Raw genomic sequence first — 22,886 nt, 5'->3', positions numbered from 1 at the left:
TATTTGTTTCACGAGAGATTTTGTAGTGTTTTACAAGACACAGTGCAATGTGTAACTTATCAAGTTCTCAGATTTGGTGATATCTTACACCTACAGCAATAGCTAATTCTTTTTCATCTGAATTATAAGTCACAGGAAATTTCCAGAGCATCCTGCCCAGAAATGCATGAAATAATTTAAAACCAAAACACACTTCTGATACCATAAGCATATTTTTTAATGTACATCCAAAGTAATAAACTAGTCCACAGGCAGTATTCCAATATAATAGATGGCAACCTGGCTTTATAATTACTTATCTTTACATCTGTGTATCTTTTTTCCCCCCATTATGGAAAATATGATACATTTAAAAATAGGTAACACATATGTACATACACATATTTGCTAAAATACGTAATGTACATCTAAGTCTTGAAGCAAAATAATGAAATAAATATTAGTGGCCCTTACTACTCAACAGAAGAACCAGGACACTACCAGTATTATTAACGTGACTTCTGCGTCCTTCCCCGATCCCATCTCCCTTCCTGTCTCCAAGAGATAACCACAATCTGTACTTATCCTTTTGCTCTGCTTTCTTAACAGTTTTAGCCCCATATGTAGGCATCCCTAAACAATATAGTTTGACTTCGCTTATTTTTGAGCTTTATAAAAAAATTACGTAGTCTTTGGTTATTTGTTTTCACTCAAGACTACATTTCTTTTTTTTTTTTTTTTTTTTTTTTTTTTTTTTATACAATGTAGTTGATTATTATGTCCCATCACCAAAACCTCCCTCCCTCCTCCCTCTCCCTCAACACTACATTTCTAAGATCTACTCATGTTGTTGGGTATGATACTTAGTACATCTCTATGTCATTCTTTAATACTATTTCATTTAATTTTGATCAGTCTGTCCTTTATCAGTAGTTCATGAAGAAAGGAAGGAGACGAGGAAGGGAGGAAAGAGAGATGGAAGGAAGAAAGGAAGGGAGAAAGGAAAGGAAGGAGGAAAAAGAGGAACAGTTATGTACCACCCCCACCTCCAGAGCATTAGTGTAGAAATTCAGATGTAGGACGAAATTCTCAAAAGACTTCAGAATAAGCAAGAATTACAATACAGTACCTTGTCTTCCTTAAGGAGCTTCCCTGGTCCCTTTTCTGTGTCTTCTGCTGAGATGGCTGAAGAGATCCATGAGTCACACACCTGATCTCTTCAGCACTAGCAAAAGGCTGTCCAGCCACATGCTTGGCTTTCTTTCCAGAGCATAAGTTCTCGACAGAGAATTACTCAGTTTTAGCACCTTTTGCAATCTGGATAGGCTAAGAATTTTCCAGATCATCAAGTCCTATTTCCCTTTTGAAAAGTCCTTCCCTCAATTTCTCCTCTCACATTTTGCTATAAGCAGTTAGAAGAAACCAGGTCATGCCTTCGACACTTTGCCTGGAAATCCTTCAGTTAAATATCCAAGTTCACCCTTACAAGTTCTGGTTTCCACATAATGGCAGGACACAATTCAGCTAGGCTTTCTGCCTCTATGTAACAGATTGCCTTTACCTCAGTTTCCAATAATATCCTCCTCATTTCCTTCTGAGCCTTCACAGCAGCACCTTTATCACTCATATTTCCACCAACATTCTCTTTGTGACAATTTATACATTCTTTAACATAAGGTAGGCTTTCTCTCCCGTGTTCCTCATTTCCTTCTGAGCCCTCAACAGCAATGCCTTGAATGTCCATATTTCTACCAACAGACTGTTCAAGGCAATCTAGACTTTTTCCATCATTCACCTCAAAACTGTTCTGGACATCTACCCATCACCCAATTCCAAAGCCACTTCCACATTTTTATGCATTTATTACAGCAGCAATACATTTCCAGTTAGCAAAACTGTATTAGTTTCCGATGTCTGCTCTAACAAATTATCACTCACTTGGTGGCATAAAAAAAAATAATTTATTCTTTTACAGTTCTAGAGGCCAGAAGTCTGAAATCAGTTTCACCGGTCTAAAGCGAAGGTATTGGCAGAGCTTATTCCTTCTGCAGTTCTGAAGGGAAAAATCTGTTCCTTGCCTTTTCCAGCTTCCAGTCACTGCCTGTAGTCCTTGGCTTCTGGCCTCCTCCCTATATCTTCAAAGCACATTACCCCAAAGTTTGCTTCTATCATCACATCACCTTCTCCTCTTCTATGTCAAATATCCCTCTAATTACCTCTTAAAAGGACATTTATGATTACATCTAGAGCCCACCTAGATAATCCAGGACAATCTCCCCGTCTCAAGATCCTTAACTTAATCATATCTGCAAAGTACCTTTTGCCATATAACATTCAGAGTTTCCAGTGATTAGAACCTGGATATCTTTGGGGCTATCATACAGCCCACCATAGTTGGTATGAACAATCTCATGAAACTCCAGACTGGAATATTTGAGAGATTTGATGAAATCACACTAAAGCTCAATTGTGTCATCTGCACCTAACAATCTCTTTAAGGCTCATTTTCTTATCTATAAAGTAGATATAATAAAAGTACCTTCCATAGCTAAATTCAGACCCATATCTGGAGTAGGATTAATGATTATGGGCCAGCTAATGGATCTTCTTGCTTTGCATAATAAGCACACTGTTCTCACTGAGAACACATATTTATTTTGGGTGACTTGTGGAGAGAGGAGCTTACTACAAACATTCCCTTAATGCCACCATATATTAACCACTCTAACCTCAGTTTCCTCATCTAAAAAATGGAATTATTTATAATAAAATCCTCATAGGGCTATAGTATAGTGAATACTGTAATATATAGTATAGTGTATACTGTAATATATGCTATAATGCATAAGTACTACGAGGGCACTTCAAAAAGATAGTGGAAAAATAAAATTGAAAAATAATATGAATCTTTCCATGAACTTTTCGAAGTACCCTCATATAATGTAATATATAGTATATAATACATATAGTATAATGCATGCAAATGTCTTTGCACAGTGGCTGGCACACAATAAAGCACTCAGTAAGCTTACTATCATGTCACTCCTCTTCTCAAAACTCCATGAATTGCCTATCGCCTATTGAATAAAATACAGGGCCCACCAAGGTCTATCTGGCCACAAATTATCTTCCCAACTTCATCCCCTCCAACATTCATTCACAGACCATTCACTTCCTGTCCCTCGGCCCCCACATATCAACACAGCTCCCTCCCTCAGCTCCTTTAGGTCTGTGCTCAACCATCACCAAAGAGGCCTCTCCTAAGTTCCCTCTATAAAATACACACTCACTCATTCACTTGCTGGCAACTTCCTAACCCCCTTACCATCATCTTTCTCCATAACACTCCACAGATATAGATACACAGATTTACACAGATACAATTAATTTCCATATCCCTCTACTAGAAAGGAAGCCCCATGAAGCTAATGATTCTGATTTGTGCTGAGTTGTATATACAGTCTCAGCTCCTAGAACAGTATTTAGCACATAGTAGGCACTCAATAAATATTTGTTGCATGAAGATTTATACAGAATTTATTTGCTTATTATGTTTCCTCAATCTGAGATGCCCTCTCTGCACTGCCACCTATCAAAATGCTAATTATTCTTCAAGGCCCACTCAAATACGCTTCTGTGAAACTTCTGTGAAACCCCCAGGTAGAACTCATTGCTGTCTCAACTGACACACATTTATAATTTTATTTAGTTCTCATTTTACCCTATCTTGTAATTTTTATTATTATCTTGGTTTTTGCTTTTACCTCTACATTGTAAGCTCCTTAAAGGCAGGATCTACGTGCCATCTTTTTATCATAACTATGCCACCTCACCATCTTACCTCTCTTCATATACCATGCCGCCTTCCTCACCCCTTACCCATTACCTACCATATCACCATGGCACCAGTGATAGCACCATACCAAAGGAACATATGTTAAAAAGGGATAGGCACTCAATATCTGTGGAACTATTTGAAAGGAAGGACATTCCACAGCGAGAAAATAGGAAGCAAATGCTAGGTTATGTGAAATAGTACAGGTATTTTTTAAGTTAGATGTAAACTTGCCATACTTCAGAAGGAGGGTTGAAGGGGATATGAGTAAATTGTTTCCATGAGATTCTATTAATACAATTTCAGTTTGAATTTATTAACTAGCAAAGTGTTAGTAAAGTCTTCATTTTTAAGAAAATTGAAAAAGCTCAAACCATTCTGGAAAAAAGCAACAAAAAGCATCTTTAAGAAACTCAAGGTCATTCATTAGGTGACACCTTTTAGTTCCAGAGTGGTCTTTATGATGTCACTGAATTTATCCCTGCATCACTATGACTGATGATGTTACAATGATTCTCAGTATATATTTTGATGACTGGCAAATACTCAGAGCATTTTCTGTTCTGTCACTAACCAATTTTTTTAGCTATAGATTTTTTTTTTCCGGTTGAGAAAAAAAGATGTCTAATCAAGAACTATCTTTGATTTTTCCTCTGTTGTTTATCTGCTTCTTCAAGGAAAGCTTCTGCATTTGTGATGGAACTACCTGGACAAAGGTTGGATGGGAGATTTTTCCAGAAGAAGTACACGATCTGAAAGTTAAGCCTTCTTCATTTCATTGTCTACCTTACCCTCTGAACAAACTATGCTGCAACTTCGCTAACATGGATATATTTCAGGGTTGTTTACATCTCATTTATATTTTAGCACAAGCTCTCGTTTTAATCCTGTCTGTTTTATCTGTGCATTACCTGTGGATGAAATGGAAGAAACACAAAAAAAAGGTGAATTAGTGATGCAAATAGTAATAGTTTAAAAATCTCAAAGTGTAGAACATAAGACTATCAATTTCTTTTTTTTTAACTAGTAAGACCATTTTATTCATTTTTTTTAAAAAAAGAAAATGTAATTTTTTTACATTCTAGGACGTAGTTGCGGAGAAGTTGGGAGGGAGGGGGAGAGGGGAAAGGGGAAGGAAATGGGATAGAAGAAGGAGGGAGGAGGAGGGGCGGGATTGAGGCCTGTGGCACCCCCCTCATTCCCACAGGGGAGACCAAGGGGCTTACAGCAGTGGCTTGGTCATAGCCGGGCTGGGTGCAGATGTCATGGGAGTGTGGCAAAAGCCCTCACTGCCCTGGCTCAGGAGGCCCAGGGCACTTCCTGCAGCTGCTTAGTGGTCACTGCTGGGCTGCCTGTGTGTGTTGGGGGGGCATGGCCAAGGTCCGAGGCCTCCCACCACCCTGGCTGGGAGAACCCAGGGTGCTTCCTGTGGTGACTCAGTGGTCGCTGCTGGGCTGGCTGCAGTGTGCTAGTGGGGGCGTGGCCAAGACCCTCATCCCCACCCTCAGGATTGGTTGTAGGTGTTGGGGGCCATTGCTGAGGCCCCCGACTCTCCCCCCTTTCTGGCTTGGTAGCCCAGGGGACTTCTGGTCCTTCTAGCTGTTATAGGTGTTCTTTGGTGAAATGAGACCTTTAGTAGTTAATATCAAACTTTGTCTCTGGTCTAATTTTTCTTTCATTTCTTTGTTGGATTATTTGTTGTTCCCACCACTTAAATTCTGCACTGGAACTAATTTGTTGTCCTTTGCTTACTTCTAAAATGGGGAACTTCTTGTGGGGACCAGTACTAGAGCTCTGTGGTTGAGCTAAATTGCTGCTTTGGGGCTGATTCCCTAGGGAAGGCTTTTTGCGCGGCTCAGGGTTTAATGGTTGACTTTATAGGTACTTCTCTGTCTAGTGAAATCTGGTACACCTGGGTTGTGTAGAGACTCTGGTCTGGGTCTGAGTCTTTTCATCAAACTGCACCCCATGCAATTCTATATTCCTGACCAGTCTCCTCTGAGTGGTCCTTCACTGATTGGGGTGCAGATCAGCTGTCCTTGCTGTGCCCCAGTCTTCTCCCAGTGGGCCCGTCTCCCCCACCGCCTGTGATGCAAACACTTCCCATGGTTCAGGCTGTGCTCCAGTTTTAGTTTCTTGCAATGACTCACCGGCCTCTGAGTGGCTCCTTTTTTTCATTTGTGGTGGCTTCTCGCTCCTTTGTGGGTCGACAGGAACCCTATTAAAGGTCTTGCTGGCCTGGGAGCCACCATGGCCCCCTTTTCCCCTGCCACCTCCAAGCAACTTCAGCTGAAAGGCACAGCTGCAGCTTTTGCCAGCTCTTGCTCTGTGCGCTCAGCAGCTCTAGCCTGGATGCGGCTGGGGCTCAAAACAGTCTGAGCAGTTTTTACTTTCTCTCATTGTGGCTTTCCCACCTTCATGCACTCCGTACGTCTTTCTTCCTCTTCTCCTGAACTCTAGCCAAGATTATCAATTTCTTTGAGGAAAGGTACTATGTCTCATTCCCCTTTGTAAGCTTCTCCCCTCCCCATTCATCTCCAGCATCTAGCACAGTGTCTTGCACATACTAGGTGCTCAACAAATGTGTATTAAGTTAAAAGATCCTTAAAATCATCTAACCCAGCCCCTCTACTTTAAGCTACAAAGCACATCAAAAAAGCAGTGTGTCATAGTGAGTAGAATGTATAGGAAACGAAATTACCTGTCTGTGCCCTTAGGTAAGTCATTTGATCTTTCTCAGCTGCTTCATCCATAAAATAAAGGATCTGGACAAGAGATCTCTTAGATCCTTTCTAGATCTATCTAAGAAAGCTAAGTACAAAAGTTGTCATATTTTTTAAATGGACTGTAAACTAATCGCTAATGTGAGGATGACTTTTTGGGAAACGGCGCTCTTAAACTAATTTCCCACTTTGCCAATAGATGGCACCATAGCTTGAGACAATCGTAAAAGCTCATTGACCAAAAAACCTCATTGACCTTCAGACCAATTAGATATTTATAAATGTTTTCTTATTTTTAAAATGACTGTGATTTTATGGTATTATACCTTGAGGTTGTTTAGTAAAGAAAAGCATTTTGCTAATATTCAAATAATTTCTCCCAGCAGAGTGCTCAAACCATAGAAAACATTAATTAAACATTTGCTCATGGTAATATGAGGGCACTTCAAAAATTCATGGAAAGATTAGTATTATCTTTTAATTCTACTTTTACACGAACTTTTTTTTTGTTTGTTTGTTTGTTTTCCTTTTTGTCTTTTTTCGTGTCCGGCAACGGATTTACACGAACTTTTTGAAGTAGCCTCATAATGATTAATCTTACGTGGAGTATATACAGAAGAGCATTTTTTTCTGCACTTAAATGTTACTTCTATAGTAACCTTTCTTTTGTATAAATAATTGATGTGTGCTATTTTAATAGTTATGTATTCAGAATACAAATTCAATTTGAACTACAGTAAGATAAAATCTGTTTCATTTGTTTTTCTCCTTTTAGCTGAAAAAACAAGCCTCCTTAGGTAAATTTAGTAATGATCTAGAAAGTCCATCCATCTATGACATTGACCAAATACTCTGCAGACTGGTGGCCACAACATCACTCGTGGCCAAGTACCTGAATCAGGTGTCCGACCATCCTCCCGCTAAGAGAGTTAAGCACCGCAAATTCAAGAAGAGTGAAGGAGGAGACGGAGCCAAAGGACACTAAACATATGCAAATACAGCTCAAATATGGTAATTGCAAAAGAAATCTATTGAGAGAACTCATTTAAGGATAAAAACGATTCTTTGCAATTTTCTTTGCACAATCTTTACTGAAATTTTCCAAAGAAGTCTGGGTTTAAATGTTATTTCCATTCAACTGAAAAAGAATTTATTCTTACTAAGTACTGGTAAAAAGACTGTATACTATCACTGCTACATGTGTAAATATTTCATTCTTTTTGATGTGTTATATTACTAATCATTAACCAATATGTAGAACAGAAGCTTAGTTTAGTTTTTCAATAAATCTCTGATTTAAATAATATCTGTGATTCTTCTTCTTTTCCTGAGCAAATTTTATGGCCACAGGGAGATTTTTAATTTCCCATGTTAGACTGCTAAAATAGCATGGAAATATAAAGAAATGGGTTAATTTTTTAAAGTATCAATTTTTGCATTTTCAGTATAACAAATGATTAACTACATATCAACATTTTTTAAATTTCAGGCTTTTGTTTTTAAGACACCTCAATTTTAAAAAGTATGGTTATATATTTTCCAAAGAAAAACTAGATGGATGTGAGACTAGGAGAAAAGACTTTATTTAAAAAATCTTGAAAAATCCTAGAAAAACATGCCATACCTATAAACATATCTCCCATCAATACAAGTATAACGGAGGGACAAAACTTTTTAGAAACAATCCTTGAAACAGTAATACATAACTCTACAGTTTTAAAAGAATAGTGCCTGCCTTACGCTATTACGGGTTATTAAAAGTTTGTTTCTTGTTCCACTTTCCAGACTCCCCTTCGTACCTCCATTCCTCCTTAGCACAATCCCACCCCGATATTTCCATAAATGTTTGTTCCATCCCTTCAGAGTTCTGAACTGCAACTACTTCCTTCTAATATATATCAACTACCTGATATATGTTTCTTTTAATGAGGGAGTCTTGAAAACTTTTTGTAAAAATTCCCCATACCTGTAAAACCTGAAGAAATTTATCTCTTTGGGATAGGAAGTCCTCAGTCCCTTACATGTCTCCAGGTGAGTCCTACTCTAATCCTAGAATGAGGAATATAAGTGATGTATATACTCTAGGTAAGTGTAAATTAAACAAATGTTAAATTTCATGTTGAGTAGTTTATGTATCTGACATTTCACAGTTACATTCCCATGAAGTTCCAAACCTAATTCTATCATTGATCTGGACATACAAGACTAGTTTCCTTTTTATAGTCTCCTTTTCTTTTTATCCCTAAGACATGTTAGGTGTAATTCCTCCAAGAACCTAAGGACCCAAGTTAAACAGATGGATATGACGGGGAAGGAAATAAATGAAACCTTACACCCATAAGCCCTAAACATTTTCTTTTCAGAAAAGTTACAGCAAAATGCGTCCCTGGATTGTGATTTTTCAGTAACATGGGTAATTCATTCTTCAGAGGTAGTTTTTGAATTATGGAATGTGAATTTTCCCTACAATTACTATTCACGGGGGGATCAATTGAATCCTTTGTTATTTCTGTTTTGGTTTTTTACTTATAAATCTAATCACAAAATTGAAGATATTGGCATAGGAAAAATTGTCCCTAGAAAATATTTAGTACAGGTATACTATTACCTATAAAATAAAATATTTAGTACAGGTATACAATTACCTATAAAATAATCTGCAAAGTACAACTCACTTCTTTCTTCTCACATGTGCTTCTTTCTCTCAATTTCCTTCCTTCTATCAATCATCCTAGTCCCCTTCTCATTTTAGTGATGAGCAAGCTTCTTATTGCTACCAGCTGAATCTTCCTAAATATCACTTTCATCTCTTCCTCTTCTACATAACTTTCAGTGGCTCCCAGAATAAAAAAAGTAAACACCTTGGTCTGGCATTCAAGGGTATAACGTGGCTGTAATAATAGCAGCAGCATTTTTCTTTTCCTTTTTTTTATTGTGGTAAAGCATATATAACATAAGGATTGCCATTTTAAGCATTTTTAAACATACAATTGTGTGGAATTGATTACATTCACAGTGCTGCATAACTACTATCTCTATTTCCAAAACTTTTTCATCATCCTAAACGCAAACTCTGAACCCATTAAGCAATAACATCTCATTATTCCTTCTCTGATTATTATTCTGTTTCTCTGGTCTACTTCTGTCTCTGAAATTTTTTTCATTTTAGCTTATTTTTTCTAATTGACCCAAGATAATTGTATGTATTTATGGAGTATAATACAATATTTGGGTGCATTTACACTGTGTGCAACGATCATATCAGGGTGTTTAGCATACTCATCACCTCAAACATTTATCACCTCTCTGTGCTGGGAACATTCAATATCCTCTCCACTAGCTACTTGAAGTTATACAGTAATTTGCTGTTGGCTGTAGTCTCCTTATATTGCTACAGAACAGTAGATCTCATTCCTCCTATATCTCTGTAATTTTTATCCCTTGACCACAACCCCCATCTGTCCTCCCCCCTCCCCTTACTAGTCTCTAATAACCACTATTCTACTCTGTACTTCTGTGAGACCAACTTTTTTAGCTCCCACATATGAAGGAGAACATGTGGCATTTCTCTTTCTGTGCCTGGCTTATTTTAGTTAACCTAATTTTCTCGAAGCCCATCCATGTTGCTGCAAATGGCAGAATTCCGTTCTTTTTTTTAACGGCTGAGTAGTATTCCATTGTGTATATATATAGCCCATTTTCTTTATCCAGTCGCCCATTGATGGACACTTGGGTTGGTTCCAACTCTTGGCTATTACGAACAGAGCTCCAATGAACATGGGAGTGGAGTTATCCCTTTGACATGCTGATTTCCATTCCTTTGGATATATACCCAATAGTGAGATTTTTGGGTCATATGGTAGTTCTATTTGTAGTTGTTTGAGAAACCTCCATACTGTTTTCTATAATACTGTACATTCCCACAAATAATGTATAAGATTTCTCCTTTCTCCTCATCCTTACCAGCATTTGCTATTTTCTGTCTTTTTGACAATGACTAATCTAATCAGGGTGAGATGATATATCTCATTGTGGTTTTGATTTGAATTTCTCTGATGATTAGTGGATATTCAATATTTTTTCATATACCTGTTGGCCATTTGTATGTTTTTTGAGAAATATCTATTCAGCTCATTTGCCCATTTTTTAATTTCTAAGCAGAAAGGCATTCAGGCAGCTACATGGATACTTCTAACAGCCTATGCTGAGTTATGGCAGCAAAGGCATGACTTAAAGGCAGAATTTATCATTAAAAGGGAAACAGAGGGTAAAAAATTGGAAAACTCTTAACCTGGCCACATAAAGAGTAAAAAAGTACGTTCAGGAGCAGAAACCAAGGGTGTATACCAGAGACCATTTGCTAAGGAGAACAGAACAGAAAGAAGGAATCATCAAGACAATGAAAGAAAGACCTTGAAGGCATTTTGGAGATCTTCAAGGATGTCCCTCCCCTCACAGACCCAGAGGCCTAAGGAGACAATGCTTTGGGGGAACAGGCCCAAGGTGCCTTCCATGGGCTCACTGCCCATGGCCACCTCAGGATGCTGCTCTCCACCTCCTACTCCAGCTGACCTGGCTATAGCTAAAATGGCTCCAGGTAGCCAGAAACCTTGGCACATCCAGAAGGTGTTAAGTCTGCAGGCTGGCAGAACACAAGAGCTCTGGAGGCATGGCAACCTCCACTAAGATTTCAAGGACGTACAGAAAAGCTTGGGGACCCAGGAAGAGATCTGTCACAGGGGCAGAGTCACTACAGAGAGCTTTCACAGAGCAATGCTGAGCAGAGATGTGGGGTCTGAGTTACAGCAGAGAACTCCCATGAGGGCCATCCCTAGCAGAGTCGTGAGAGTGGGACTGACACTGAGACTTCAAAATTGTAGAGCTACCAGCATGGAACATCATCAGCCTGGGAGACCTGAAGCATGGGCTAAGCCCAGGAAAGCCACAGAGGTGTGGTTGCCCCAGACTTTAGAGGCCCCACCCCGGCACCGGTGTGTAGAGGATGACAGACATGGAGTCAAGGGAGATTATTCTTCAGCTTTAATATTTAATGCCTGCCTTTCTGGGTTTCAGATATGCTTAGAAGCTGTTACCCCTTTCTTTTGGTCTATTTCTCCATTTTTGAATGGTAATATGTATCCTATGCTTGTCCCACCATCATATCTCACAAGTAGATTTGTTTGATTTCACCGATGAGACTCTGGACTTTTGAGTTGAAACAAGTTAAGACTTTGGGGATGCAATGAATGTATTTACATGTAAGAAAGACATGAAATTTGGGGGCCAAGGGCAGAATGCTATGGGTCAAATGTGTCCCCAAAAAGCTCATGTATTGGAAATTTGATCCCCATTGTAACAGTGTTTAAGGGTAGCAAATCTGATAATGGTATTAAAAAGATGGGGCCTTTAAAAGGTGATTGGATAGTAAGAGCTATGCTCTCATGATTGGATTAATCCATTCATTGAGTAATGAGTATCACGGGTGTGGAGTGGTGGCTTTATAAAGAGAGCACATGGGAGAGCTCTTGCCATTCTTGCCTGACACCCTGCATTGCCACAGAACTCTGTACAGAGCCCCGACCAGGAAGAAGACCCTCACTAGAAATGTTCCCTGGACCTTGGACTTCCCAGCCTCCAAAACTATAAGGATAAATTTTGTACTCTTATAAGTTATCCAGTTTCAGGTATTCTGTTATAAGCAACAGAAAACAAACTAAAACGCCCTTTCCTTCTACTGCATATTCAAATCCATCCATTCCTCAAGGCCCAGCTCAACCCCAACATACTCTAACTTCATGTTCTCTGACCACCCCATAGCATGGACTACCTGCTCTGCCAATTTTAACTCTTAATCACAATCTCCCTGATATTGTATATAATTGTTGAATGTGTCTATAGTTTGTCATGCCCTACCTAACAAATGTCCAGAGGGCAGGAACAACCATTTGTACCAACCATTTATACTCATAGTGGGCATTCAATAAATGCTTTCTAAAAACATGAATACAGATAACCATGCAAAACAAATGCTGTGAACTTCAGAACTACTAGCTTTTAACCAGCGTTTGTATACATACATAGGTATATCTTCCTGAAATCTCTCTAAGCTATATTCTAAAGGGCTGTGGGAATGATGTAAACAAAATATTAGCGAAATTCAAAATAGCACATAGTTTTTTTAACTTTGTATTGAAATATAACATACATACAGAAAACCACAAAAATTATAAGCATATAGCTCAATGACTTTTCACAAATGAACAACATGTAACCAGCAACCAGATCAAGAAAAAGAACATTACACCCCAGAAGTCCCCCATGCCAAAAACAAAAGAAAAATAACATGGTCAAGAAGTAACTCCGGGGCCTCCCTCATAAGGGTAACTACTATTCTGACTACTAATACCATAGATTAACTTTGCCTAAACAAATCATTTTCAAGTCATTATAACTTTTTCTATCTGGGAAGTCAAATATATTTCTCAAATATGCTATTTTTTTAAACATTTAAGGAATGGTCCACTTTGCCTCGGTCTCTCAGAAAATGGCCTTGAACATATATTGTACATATATATACATATATATATATATATTTTTTTTTTTAAAAGATGACCAGTAAGGGGATCTTAACCCTTGACTTGATGTTGTCAGCACCACGCTCTCCCAAGTGAGCTAACTGGCCATTCCTATATACGGATCCGAACCTGTGGCCTTAGTGTTATCAACACCACACTCTCCCAAGTGAGCCACAGGCCAGCTCTTGTACATACATTTTTACAAAAAATTATTGGTCAGGGCCGGCCCGGTGGCGCACTGCTACAGTGCGCCGCTTGGGAGCGCAGTGGCTCTCCCGCAGAGGGTTCGGATCCCGCATACAGACCGGTTCCCGCTCACTGGCTGAGCGAGGTGCGGGCGCAACACCGAGGGTTGTGATCCCGTTGCCGGTCCCGGTCCGGTACGGGCATGACACTGAGAGTTACGATCCGTTGCCAGACACGAAAAAAGACAAAAAGGAAAAAAAAATTATTGGTCAAATTGTTAGAAGTTGGTAAATCAACAAACTTCCAATATGTACAGTTCCTATTAAGTTCAATGTTTTAGGTCAAAAGCAAAATAGAAAGAAAAAAAAAAAAGACAGATTTCACATAGTATTGCCAAAAGTGGCTGTGTTGTATCTACAAGTAAAACATCTTAATGGAAGATGAAAATGTAAATCATCTCTTTGCCATGTTGAAGACGCAGCCTATAAGTCATAGGAGAAAAATCCATCACGTCAATCAGTTTGCTAATAACTTGTGAGCTTCCTTACCTGCCCAGTCCAAGAATTCAACACACTCAGTCTGGGAATACCGAACAGCAACATCTCGAGCTCTTTCTTCCCGGAAATTCAAAGCTTCTGTATCAACATCTAGTTCCACTAGTGCTTTCAAAGTTTCCAAACGACCCCAGGCTGCAGCACAGTGTAAGAGTGTGTACCCTAAAAAGATAGAATGAAGAAATAGAATGAAGATAGTCAGGTCAAATAGGCTATATTGTTTCAGTCTATTTTATGCAATACAATATCATAATGGTGATCAAGTATTGAATAATTACTATGGGCCAGGCACTACTCTAAGTGCTTTACGTACAGTGAACTTAATTTGATAGAATGAAGATGGTCAGGTCAAATAGGCTACATTGTTTCAGTCTATTTTATGCAATACAATATCATAATGGTGATCAAGCATTGAATAATTACTATGGGCCAGGCACTACTCTAAGTGCTTTACGTACAGTGAACTTAATTTATAAAAACCCTATGATGTCATAACTATTATAACCTTCATTTTACAGATAAGAAAACTGAAGTCTAGAGAGGTTAAGAAACTTGCCCAAGGAATACAGCCAGTAAATGATGAACACAAGATACAGCACAGGCAGCCTGAAGTCTGAGCTCTTCAATGTCTTCTAAGGAAGATGGCAATCTCCCTAGCAGTCATCTATTCTGGAATACAACTGCACCCATGACTCTTCATTACTCTAGCATTATTGTTAATACAATCATACAAATTACTAAAATATAACTGTGTACGCCTTTGGTTGGAAATTAATCATTTGAATTAAAGTTGAAATTATAATCTATCAATTTAGAAAGTTAGTTCTTAGGCTTATTGATGTGTAACTACCATGAGGTATAATAATAAAGGCGAAAAATATGGAAGGCATCTTTAGAATTTTTTCAGACCGGTTTTTAAAAAATCAAGTCAAAGATCATTGTTTTAACTTGCCCACAAGGACATACTCATGACTGTCTTAAATGGACAAAGGTATATACTACAAAGGTATATCTACTACAACTAGAGTTGAACAAGAGAATGAACTAATGTGTTGAATCTATTGAATACCACGCACTTTATGTGTACTTCATATAATCCTTCCAATAACCCCATGAAGTAGGTATTATTAGCCCCATTAAAGTATATGATAAAAAGTACATAATATAGAGTATATGAAAGTCAGAGGCTACACTGGTAGTAACCAAAGCAAGATTCAAACTCAGGTAGAGGGTTTATAAGCAGCAGAAAACAGCACCCAAATGTTTCCCTCTGGTTAAGGTAGGGAAAGAGAAGAGAGAATAATGATTCTACTTCCTTCCAGAAACCTCTCCTTGACTCCCTATGTGCCATATTCCCACAATCCCAGGCCTATCTTTGACCAAGCTGTGAACTACACTAGGCCAAGTTTGTAAACTGTCATAACCAGAAGGGATAATAAAGGGCTGGCAAGGAATCAAAAGGAGCATGAAATGAACTACTTTGGGATCAGCCAAAATTTAAATTGCCTCACCTCTTTGGTCCAACTTTTTTTTAAATATCACACAAGCAAGAAATTTCAAAACACTAAGAAACTGGCTCAAGAATTTTATTATGCCTTATTATCTACTGTCTTAGTCCGTTTGTGCTGCTAAAACAGAATATCACAGACCAGGTAATTTATAAAGAACATAAATTTATTTCTCACAGTTCTGGAGTATGGGAAAACTAAGATCAAGGTACTGGCATCTGGAGTGAGCTTTCTTGCTGCATCCTCACATAGTAGAAGGTGGAAGAGCAACAGAGAATTAACCCACAGCCACAAGCCCTTTTTATACTGGCATTAATCTATTTCTGAGGACAGAGCACTCATGACCTAAACACCTCCCAAAAGGCCCCACCTTCCAATATTGTTGCCTTGGGGATTAAGTTTCAAACACATGAATTTTGGGAGACACATTCAGACCTAGCACCTACAAAATGGGGGGCCAAGAAGTACAGCTTCAATCAGCTGAATGGTCCAGAGCCCCTTATTTGCTGGGGGAGGAAGACACCATCTACAGACAAAACACTGCTAGCATGATTGGGAGGCCATTCCAAATGGGGAGATGTTCCAGCTCCCTGTATTGCTCTCCTCAAGGCTGAAGTTATAGGCCAGTGCTAACATCTGATCACAATGCTCTTAAATTCGTGTTTTTTTCTATTTTTTTTAAATAATCAGTTAAAAATCAAGGAAACAAGATTTCTAAATAGAGAGAGGCTTTTACTAAGGAGTTTGCAACCTTTACAAGTTTTTTTCCCTTGTTGGAGACAATCCATTTTCTAGAAAGAAAAACATAGATCCTCATAGTACATTAACCCCATCATTTTTTCCAAGAGAAGGAAAATATCTAAATAAGATGATTTCAGAAAGAAAGTAATTTTCCTAAAGTTCTCCCATAATGTTGGTAAGGAGCGTTACATCCCAGGAGGGGGATGTAGAAGGCTACATGTTGGAAACCTCCCCAGGAAAAAAAAAAACATAAATGGAACTGGGAAGGACCGAGGTTGATTCTATAAGGAAAAATCTCTTTATGGAAGATTACTGGTTACTAAATGCAGAGAGAGTCAATTGAGCAGGCAGTTCATAGTAAGCGAAAAGATCAGGCAAGAAGAAAAGGCATCTTTTCCTCTGCGAAAGCACTGTTCTGTGTGCTTCACAGGTATCAACTAATTAAAACCTCACAATGATTCTATGACACAGAGACTAGTACTAGTCTCAACTACATATATGAGGGTACTTCAAAAAGTTCGTGGAAAGATTTGTATTCTCTTTTAATTCTCTTTTTCCATGAACTTTTTGAAGTACTCTTGTAAGTAAACTGAAGGACAGAGAGAATAAGTACTTCTCTCGAGGTTGTGCTATAAATTAATGAGTGTGCCAGTGATAAGGTCAAATCTAAGAAATGAGCTGAAAATAGTTCAGGATAAGAAATAGACCATGGCACAAGAAGATACTCACTTATCTAGAACCTTGCCCACAACCTGCCTACCACCAGCAGTACCAGACTCTGAATTCTCCAAATCATATTGTTTCGTGCCTCTATAACTTTGCATATGCTGTTTTTTCTCCCTGGAATAGTAATTACAGTAGTAAAACAAAAGAATACCAGTACACATTTTATGTCTACTTAGTACTAATACTAGTATTTTATAAAACTGGATTCAGAATTTTTTTTCAATTAGTGAAACTATTTAATACGTTTCAAATATGAAAATATATAATCACAAAATATCAAAAGTATAACTTTATAAAATAGAAAGCTTAAGTGTATACTGTCATTCTATTGGCAATATAAATTGTCAGATAAAATTAATAAAAATTAAGGAAAAAGCAAACGCTTTTCTTTTTTCTTCATAAAAATGAAGAAAATGTAATTAATCACGAAAATCGCAAATGAAACATTATTTGGTCTCTTTTTTAAGTGTGTCAGGGGTATCACCAGGATATTTTTATATACATTTGTTGTATTAAAAAAGCTACTAGGGCCGGCCCGTGGCTCACTCGGGAGAGTGCAGTGCTGATAACACCAAGGCCCCGGGTTCAGATCCCATATAGGGATGGCCGGTTAGCTCACTGGCTGAGCGTGGTGCTGACAACGCCAAGTCAAGGGTTAAGATCCCCTTACCGGTCATCTTTTAAAAAAAAAAAAAAAGCTACTAAAGTTTTGCCAACTCAACATTCATTGGAGATATGGTGAGAAGGTAATTATAAATTAACACCAAATATTTTCCTTCATGTTATCTTCAAATTATTCCATCTCTAATTTGAAAATAGAGAGATCTCTTTGAATAGCTTTTTTCTTGTTAGCTGCAGTGCAACCTTTTTTTGAAACTAAGCTATACTTTTTTTTCCCCCAAAGAAAACACTGCTGGTTTATATTTGTCTTTTTTAGTTTCCTCATGTACAGAGAGAGATACCATCACAGTTTCCCAACCAATCTCAAAACCACAAGGTTCACAGCCTACTGTTTGGGAGGTCTTTGAACTTAAGAATTTTGCTTACAAGAGAAATTCTACAATATCACAATACGGACCATCTAAATTTGTAGACTTCAGTTTGTCATTTCGTTTACATTGAGCAATTAAATCACTGACATTGTTCTCAACCCATAAGTGATTGAGATTTCATATTTTATTTTTTTAAATACCAAATAATATTATTATACCTATTAAAAGACCAGTGTTTTGTTTAAAATAGTAAGGTAAGTATCCCAGAATACCATAAACACTGTAGCACTAACATCTAACACTGGGATCTCTATATTGCCTGCCATGCCCCCACCCCTCAACTCTCCTTTACTAGGTAAATTCTTAGTCCTTCTTCAAGATTTAACATATATATTGCCCCCTGCGTGAAAACTTCCCTGACCATGCCCAGAACTGTTTTTTCTTCCTCCCTTTAGATCAAAGTGTCCAAATCTTCAAAACTAGTGATATTTAAAAGGAAACGAAATCCTGGATGCAAACATGACTCATCAATCACCTTGAAAATCATTTTCCTACATCACTCAGCTGAGCTCGAATGCTCCGCTTTCTTCCCTGAGAACACTGTTCTCCTTGTAGAGCTGAGATGTGGACTCCAGGCCCTGACTGTATAAGTTCGAGGTGCATCCTGTCCCAGAATGTACACATTTGGTAACAGATACTTTAAAAGTTTCCCATTCCATAACTCCCAAAGATACTGCCCCAACCCAGCAGAAAACCCAAAGGACTAATGGCCTAGGACTAAAGAAAGCATGATGGGCTGAGAAAAAAGAAAAAGAAAATCATGTTCCTTCCTTTTCATTTCTGAGTACCATCCACAAATGAATAGCATACATCTTTTTACTTTACAGAGACAACTATACTGCAGTCTTCACTCAAAAGTCTTTTAATTTTGATCAGTGGTTTTTTATGACCCAGTGGATCATTAGTGTTCTTGTTGCAGGTTGAGAGTATTCCATTGCTTTGCCTGAATAACAGCAGTCTTTCCTTAATTCACGGAAAATGTTATTAAACAAAATTTTCTCAATTTTAAGTTTTTTCTCTTATAATATTTTTCTTAAAACCTTCAGGATCTGATGAGTCTCACTAGAAAATAACCTAAAAATTAAATAAAAATGAACATAAAATTTCAAAAATAGTAAAATATTCTTAACTTGTCAACTTAATTTTTTTATGGAAAGTTGCTCATTGCTATGATTTCGGTTTTTACTCAAATAAAGTCATTCTGTAGTATCAAAAATTTCAGTTTTCAAATTTTCTTTGATAGAAGAAAGTATTTTACATTGTCCCAGAAAGTCTAAGGTATTCTTTAAAGAGGATTGTTTTCTAGATTTTTCAATACCTGGACAAGATTAAAAATCTCTGTTCTAGGTCAAGAATTATAGGTGTTCACTGCTCTGTTTCCTGGCCAGGTCTCTCACCTGTGCTGCCCTTGTGTGGGGTGGTTTTCAAACCTTCCAGCCACAACGGCATCCCTAAGGCTAGACAGCTCAGGGGTGACACAGGGTTTCACTGTCTGCAGACCCCTGGTGGGCCCATCTCACAGGCTTTTGTCTCTCAACTTGGCAGAGGTGGGGTACGGAGGAAAGTCAGAGGTAAATCTTCTATTTGAGAAAGGAAGTGTCTTTGGAAGCAGTCTTTGGAAGACTGGAGGTCCCTTTCCTGCCTACACAGGGCGTTGCCATCCATCCATGGGGTTCAAGGGGCATCAAGACCTTCCCACATCCAAACTCACCTTCCAACCAGGATTTTGACTTTGGATGACAAGTCCGAAGTCAAAATACTTGTAAACATGCTCTTAACATGCAATTTTGAGAATAAAAACAGAAACATCATGTATTTTAAACTATAAGATGAAGTGTGACGCACTGTATACAATTTAATATATATTTTTAGGATTTTGTTACTTAAGAAAATGGGACATAATGGTACTTAACTTTTACAAAAGAGAGAAAAATGTTATTTTTACTTTCTGAGAAAAATTAATATTTTCATTGTTGTAGAAACAAACAAACAACAACAACAAAAAACGTTATAGGCGTTCAGAACCCAGAGAATCACATGATTCGCCCACAACTTTAAGTACCAGGAGGTAATTATGCAAGTAATGTGGTACTATTTATAAGGCCTGGAGATGTCAAAGCCTTCTCACCTTAAATCTTTCAAAGTACCGATCTACATTTTAATGAAAACCAAAAGAGAGAATCTAGTTCGGGCTGGCCCAGTGGCGCACTGCTACAGTGCATCGCTTGGGAAGCGCAGCGGCGCTCCCGCCGAGGGTTCGGATCCCACATGCAGACCTGCTGCTCACTGGCTGAGCGAGGTGCGGGAGCAACGCCGAGGGTTGCGATCCCGTAGCCGGTCCCGGTCCGGTACGGGCGCGACACTGAGGGTTGCGATCCGTTGCCGGTCACGAAAAAAAAAAGACAAAAAGGAAAAAAAAGAGAGAGAGAATCTAGTTCTCAACTTTGCACGTTTAAGAACTTGATTTGATCTATTCTCCAAGGTGAACAATCTCATAGGAACTGAATCATACCAATCAAACAAGAAGTTGATGGGTAAGGGCCGGCCCGTGGCTCACTTGGGAGAGTGCAGTGCTGACAACACCAAGGCCACAGGTTCGGATCCTATATAGGGATGGCCGGTTCACTCATTTGGGAGAGCGTGGTGCTGACAACACCAAGTCAAGGGTTAAGATCCCCTTACCGGTCATCTTTAAAAAAAAAAAAAAGAAGAAGAAGTTGATGGGTGAACCTTAATGTAATTCATTATTTTACAACAATTTTTTAAAAGCATTGCCAAGTTAACTGGTATAAGTTCATACATACTTTCCACTGTAAAATCATCTTCATAGAATGCAGTATATTTATTTTACATAAATCCCAGAATTTCCTTCCCTAAAAAAAGTCTACATGTGAAACAAACAGCATCGGAAGATTTAGCTGAGGAGATTCTGTATTGGTCTGGAACTGCCGAAACAAAACCAGCAACTACATGTCAAGTACACTTCAAACCTCTCTAATTTCTTCTGCCAAATCCCCAGCTGGAGAAAGTTCTCTGCTTTAAAGGGCTTATGTGATTAGATTCCCTCCTCTGGATAATACAGGCCAATCTATCTTAATATCCTTAATATTAATTACATCTGCAAAGTCCCTGTGCCATGTAATGTAACACATTCACAGGTTCTAGGGATTAGGGCATGGACATCTTTGGGGAGTTATTCTTACTACTAAAGTCTACCCACTGGCCACCAAAGATTCACATATCTCCCAAATGAAAAATATATTTGCTCCATCCAAGGTCCCAGAGGTCTCATCCCATTACAGCATTAACTTAAAGTCCATAATCTCATGTAAATCTCATCAGCTCAAAAGTTCTCAAATCTCAACATCAAAATCATCTAAATCATGTGAGAATGAGGCTCTGGGTATAATCCATTAAGCACAGTAACTGGAGCACAATTCCTCTCCATATGTGGATATGTGAAACTAAAGAAACAAATTATGTACTCCCAACATACACAGTGGGAGAGGCATAAGACAACAGGTATAGATGTGTGGCTCAAACAGGGGAAGAGGCAAAATGGAGTCACCAGTCCAAAGCAGTTCTGAAATTACGCCAGGTAAACTCCCTAAGATTTCAAAACCTGGGAATGATTCTCTGTGGTTCTCAGTGCTGCTCACTGGGTTCTTGGCTTCACCCTCTGGGCTCAGCCCCCTGAGGTGTCTTTTTTTTATGAAAAGTAGCATGTGTCTAGAGCTGAATGGTTTATCAGCCACCCTCCTGACAGTAGAATTCTGGGAATCCAACATCCTTCCTTCATTTTGTACTCTCTTGGCCCCTTTCAGTCCAAGCTGGCAGTATTTCTACTGTCATAAAATTCTCAAGAATTTGTAGGTCTCCTGTGGGTGTGATGGGGATTTGATTCACTCCATTAAACAAAAGTCAGGTTCACAAATCTAGTCAGAACTGGTGAACTGGTCAGAACTCCACCTCCCTTCAATAGTGTTGGAAGCACACTGTGAAATACTGATATGGGGCTCTCCTTTTCCTTTATGTAGAATTGTTTTTAAATATTATTATTATCCCCATTTTTAATAGATGGAGAAATCAGAGCATGGAAAGGTTATATAATTTTCCCAAGTCACATAGCCAAGTTAGTAGAAGAGAGAGAATTTGAACTCAGGCAGTCTGGCTCTAAAATCCATGCTCTTAACCAATCCGTTATAGAATCCTTGTGTAACTTGCTTTTTTTTCTCAATGTTATGTTTTTGAGTGTTATGCATTTTAATACCCAATGAGCTAATTCATTCCTATTAATTATTGTGTAATATTCCACTGTATGAGCAGATCATAATATATCTGTCCCCATTGATTTAGATTATTTCCAATTATTCTCTATTATAAGCAATACTTGAATAATCAGCCTTGTATATATATCTCCCATGAGAATTTCCTAAAGATACATGTCTGGAAATAGAATTCTGGATCATAAGGTATGTCCATTTGCATCCACTCCCTCCAGCAGAGTAAAGGAGTTCTTATTTCCCACATCTTTACCAATACCTAATGCTGTCAGATGTTTAAATTTTTGACAATCTGATGAGTGAATAGTGGTAGCTCATTGTTTAAATTTGCATTTTAATAGTAAGGTTGAGCATATTTTCATACATTTATTGGCCATGAAAGTTTCTCTCCCATGAATTGCTTGTTCTTATCCTTTGCCTATTTTTCTCTTGGGTTGAATTCTTCTCACTGATTAATAGGCTGTCTTTACATAGACAAACCCTTTGTCAGTTGAGAAGATACTTGCAATACCTTCTCCCAGTCTGTGGCTTATTTTCTTACTTTGTTTATGATATCTTTTGTGCATACTCTAAAATGTTTATATATATCAACCTTTTCCCTTAATGGTTGTGTTCTTTATGCCTTTTTTTTTTTTTTTCCAAAAGATGACTAGTAAGGGGATGTTAACCCTTGGCTTGGTGTTGTCAGCACCACACTCAGCCAGTGAGCAAACCAGCCATCCCT

The 22,886-nt window shown here is 38.3% G+C and overlaps 2 protein-coding genes across 2 annotated transcripts in view; one reads left to right on the top strand and one right to left on the bottom strand.

The window, feature by feature from the left end:
- The window catches only part of ANKRD45 (ankyrin repeat domain 45), a 38,145-nt gene that overhangs the window by 10,603 nt on the left and 4,656 nt on the right, over nucleotides 1-22,886 (bottom strand). The window contains exons 2-3 of the mRNA XM_008579260.1: nucleotides 13,847-14,014; nucleotides 1,109-1,164 (exon numbers count right to left, since the gene is read on the bottom strand). Coding sequence (XP_008577482.1) covers nucleotides 1,109-1,164; nucleotides 13,847-14,014 — 224 coding nt within the window. The remainder of the gene's footprint in view (nucleotides 1-1,108; nucleotides 1,165-13,846; nucleotides 14,015-22,886) is intronic.
- On the top strand, nucleotides 4,435-7,843 carry LOC103595782. The gene is made up of 2 exons (XM_008579259.1): nucleotides 4,435-4,758; nucleotides 7,313-7,843. The coding sequence occupies exons 1-2, from the start codon at nucleotides 4,435-4,437 to the stop codon at nucleotides 7,520-7,522; spliced, it is 534 nt and encodes a 177-aa protein (XP_008577481.1). The 3' UTR covers nucleotides 7,523-7,843.

This window comes from Galeopterus variegatus, unplaced genomic scaffold (assembly GCF_000696425.1).
Source record: "Galeopterus variegatus unplaced genomic scaffold, G_variegatus-3.0.2 Scaffold1844, whole genome shotgun sequence".
Lineage (NCBI taxonomy): Eukaryota > Metazoa > Chordata > Mammalia > Dermoptera > Cynocephalidae > Galeopterus > Galeopterus variegatus.
Note: the sequence above shows the minus strand (reverse complement) of the source record. Positions and strands in the feature narration are given on the sequence as shown.

Coding starts and splice junctions, on each gene's coding strand:
- LOC103595782 (XM_008579259.1), top strand. CDS start 4,435: ATGTCTAATCAAGAACTATCTTTGATTTTTCCTCTGTTGTTTATCTGC. Junction 4,759..7,312: donor GGAAGAAACACAAAAAAAAG/GTGAATTAGTGA, acceptor TTCTCCTTTTAG/CTGAAAAAACAAGCCTCCTT.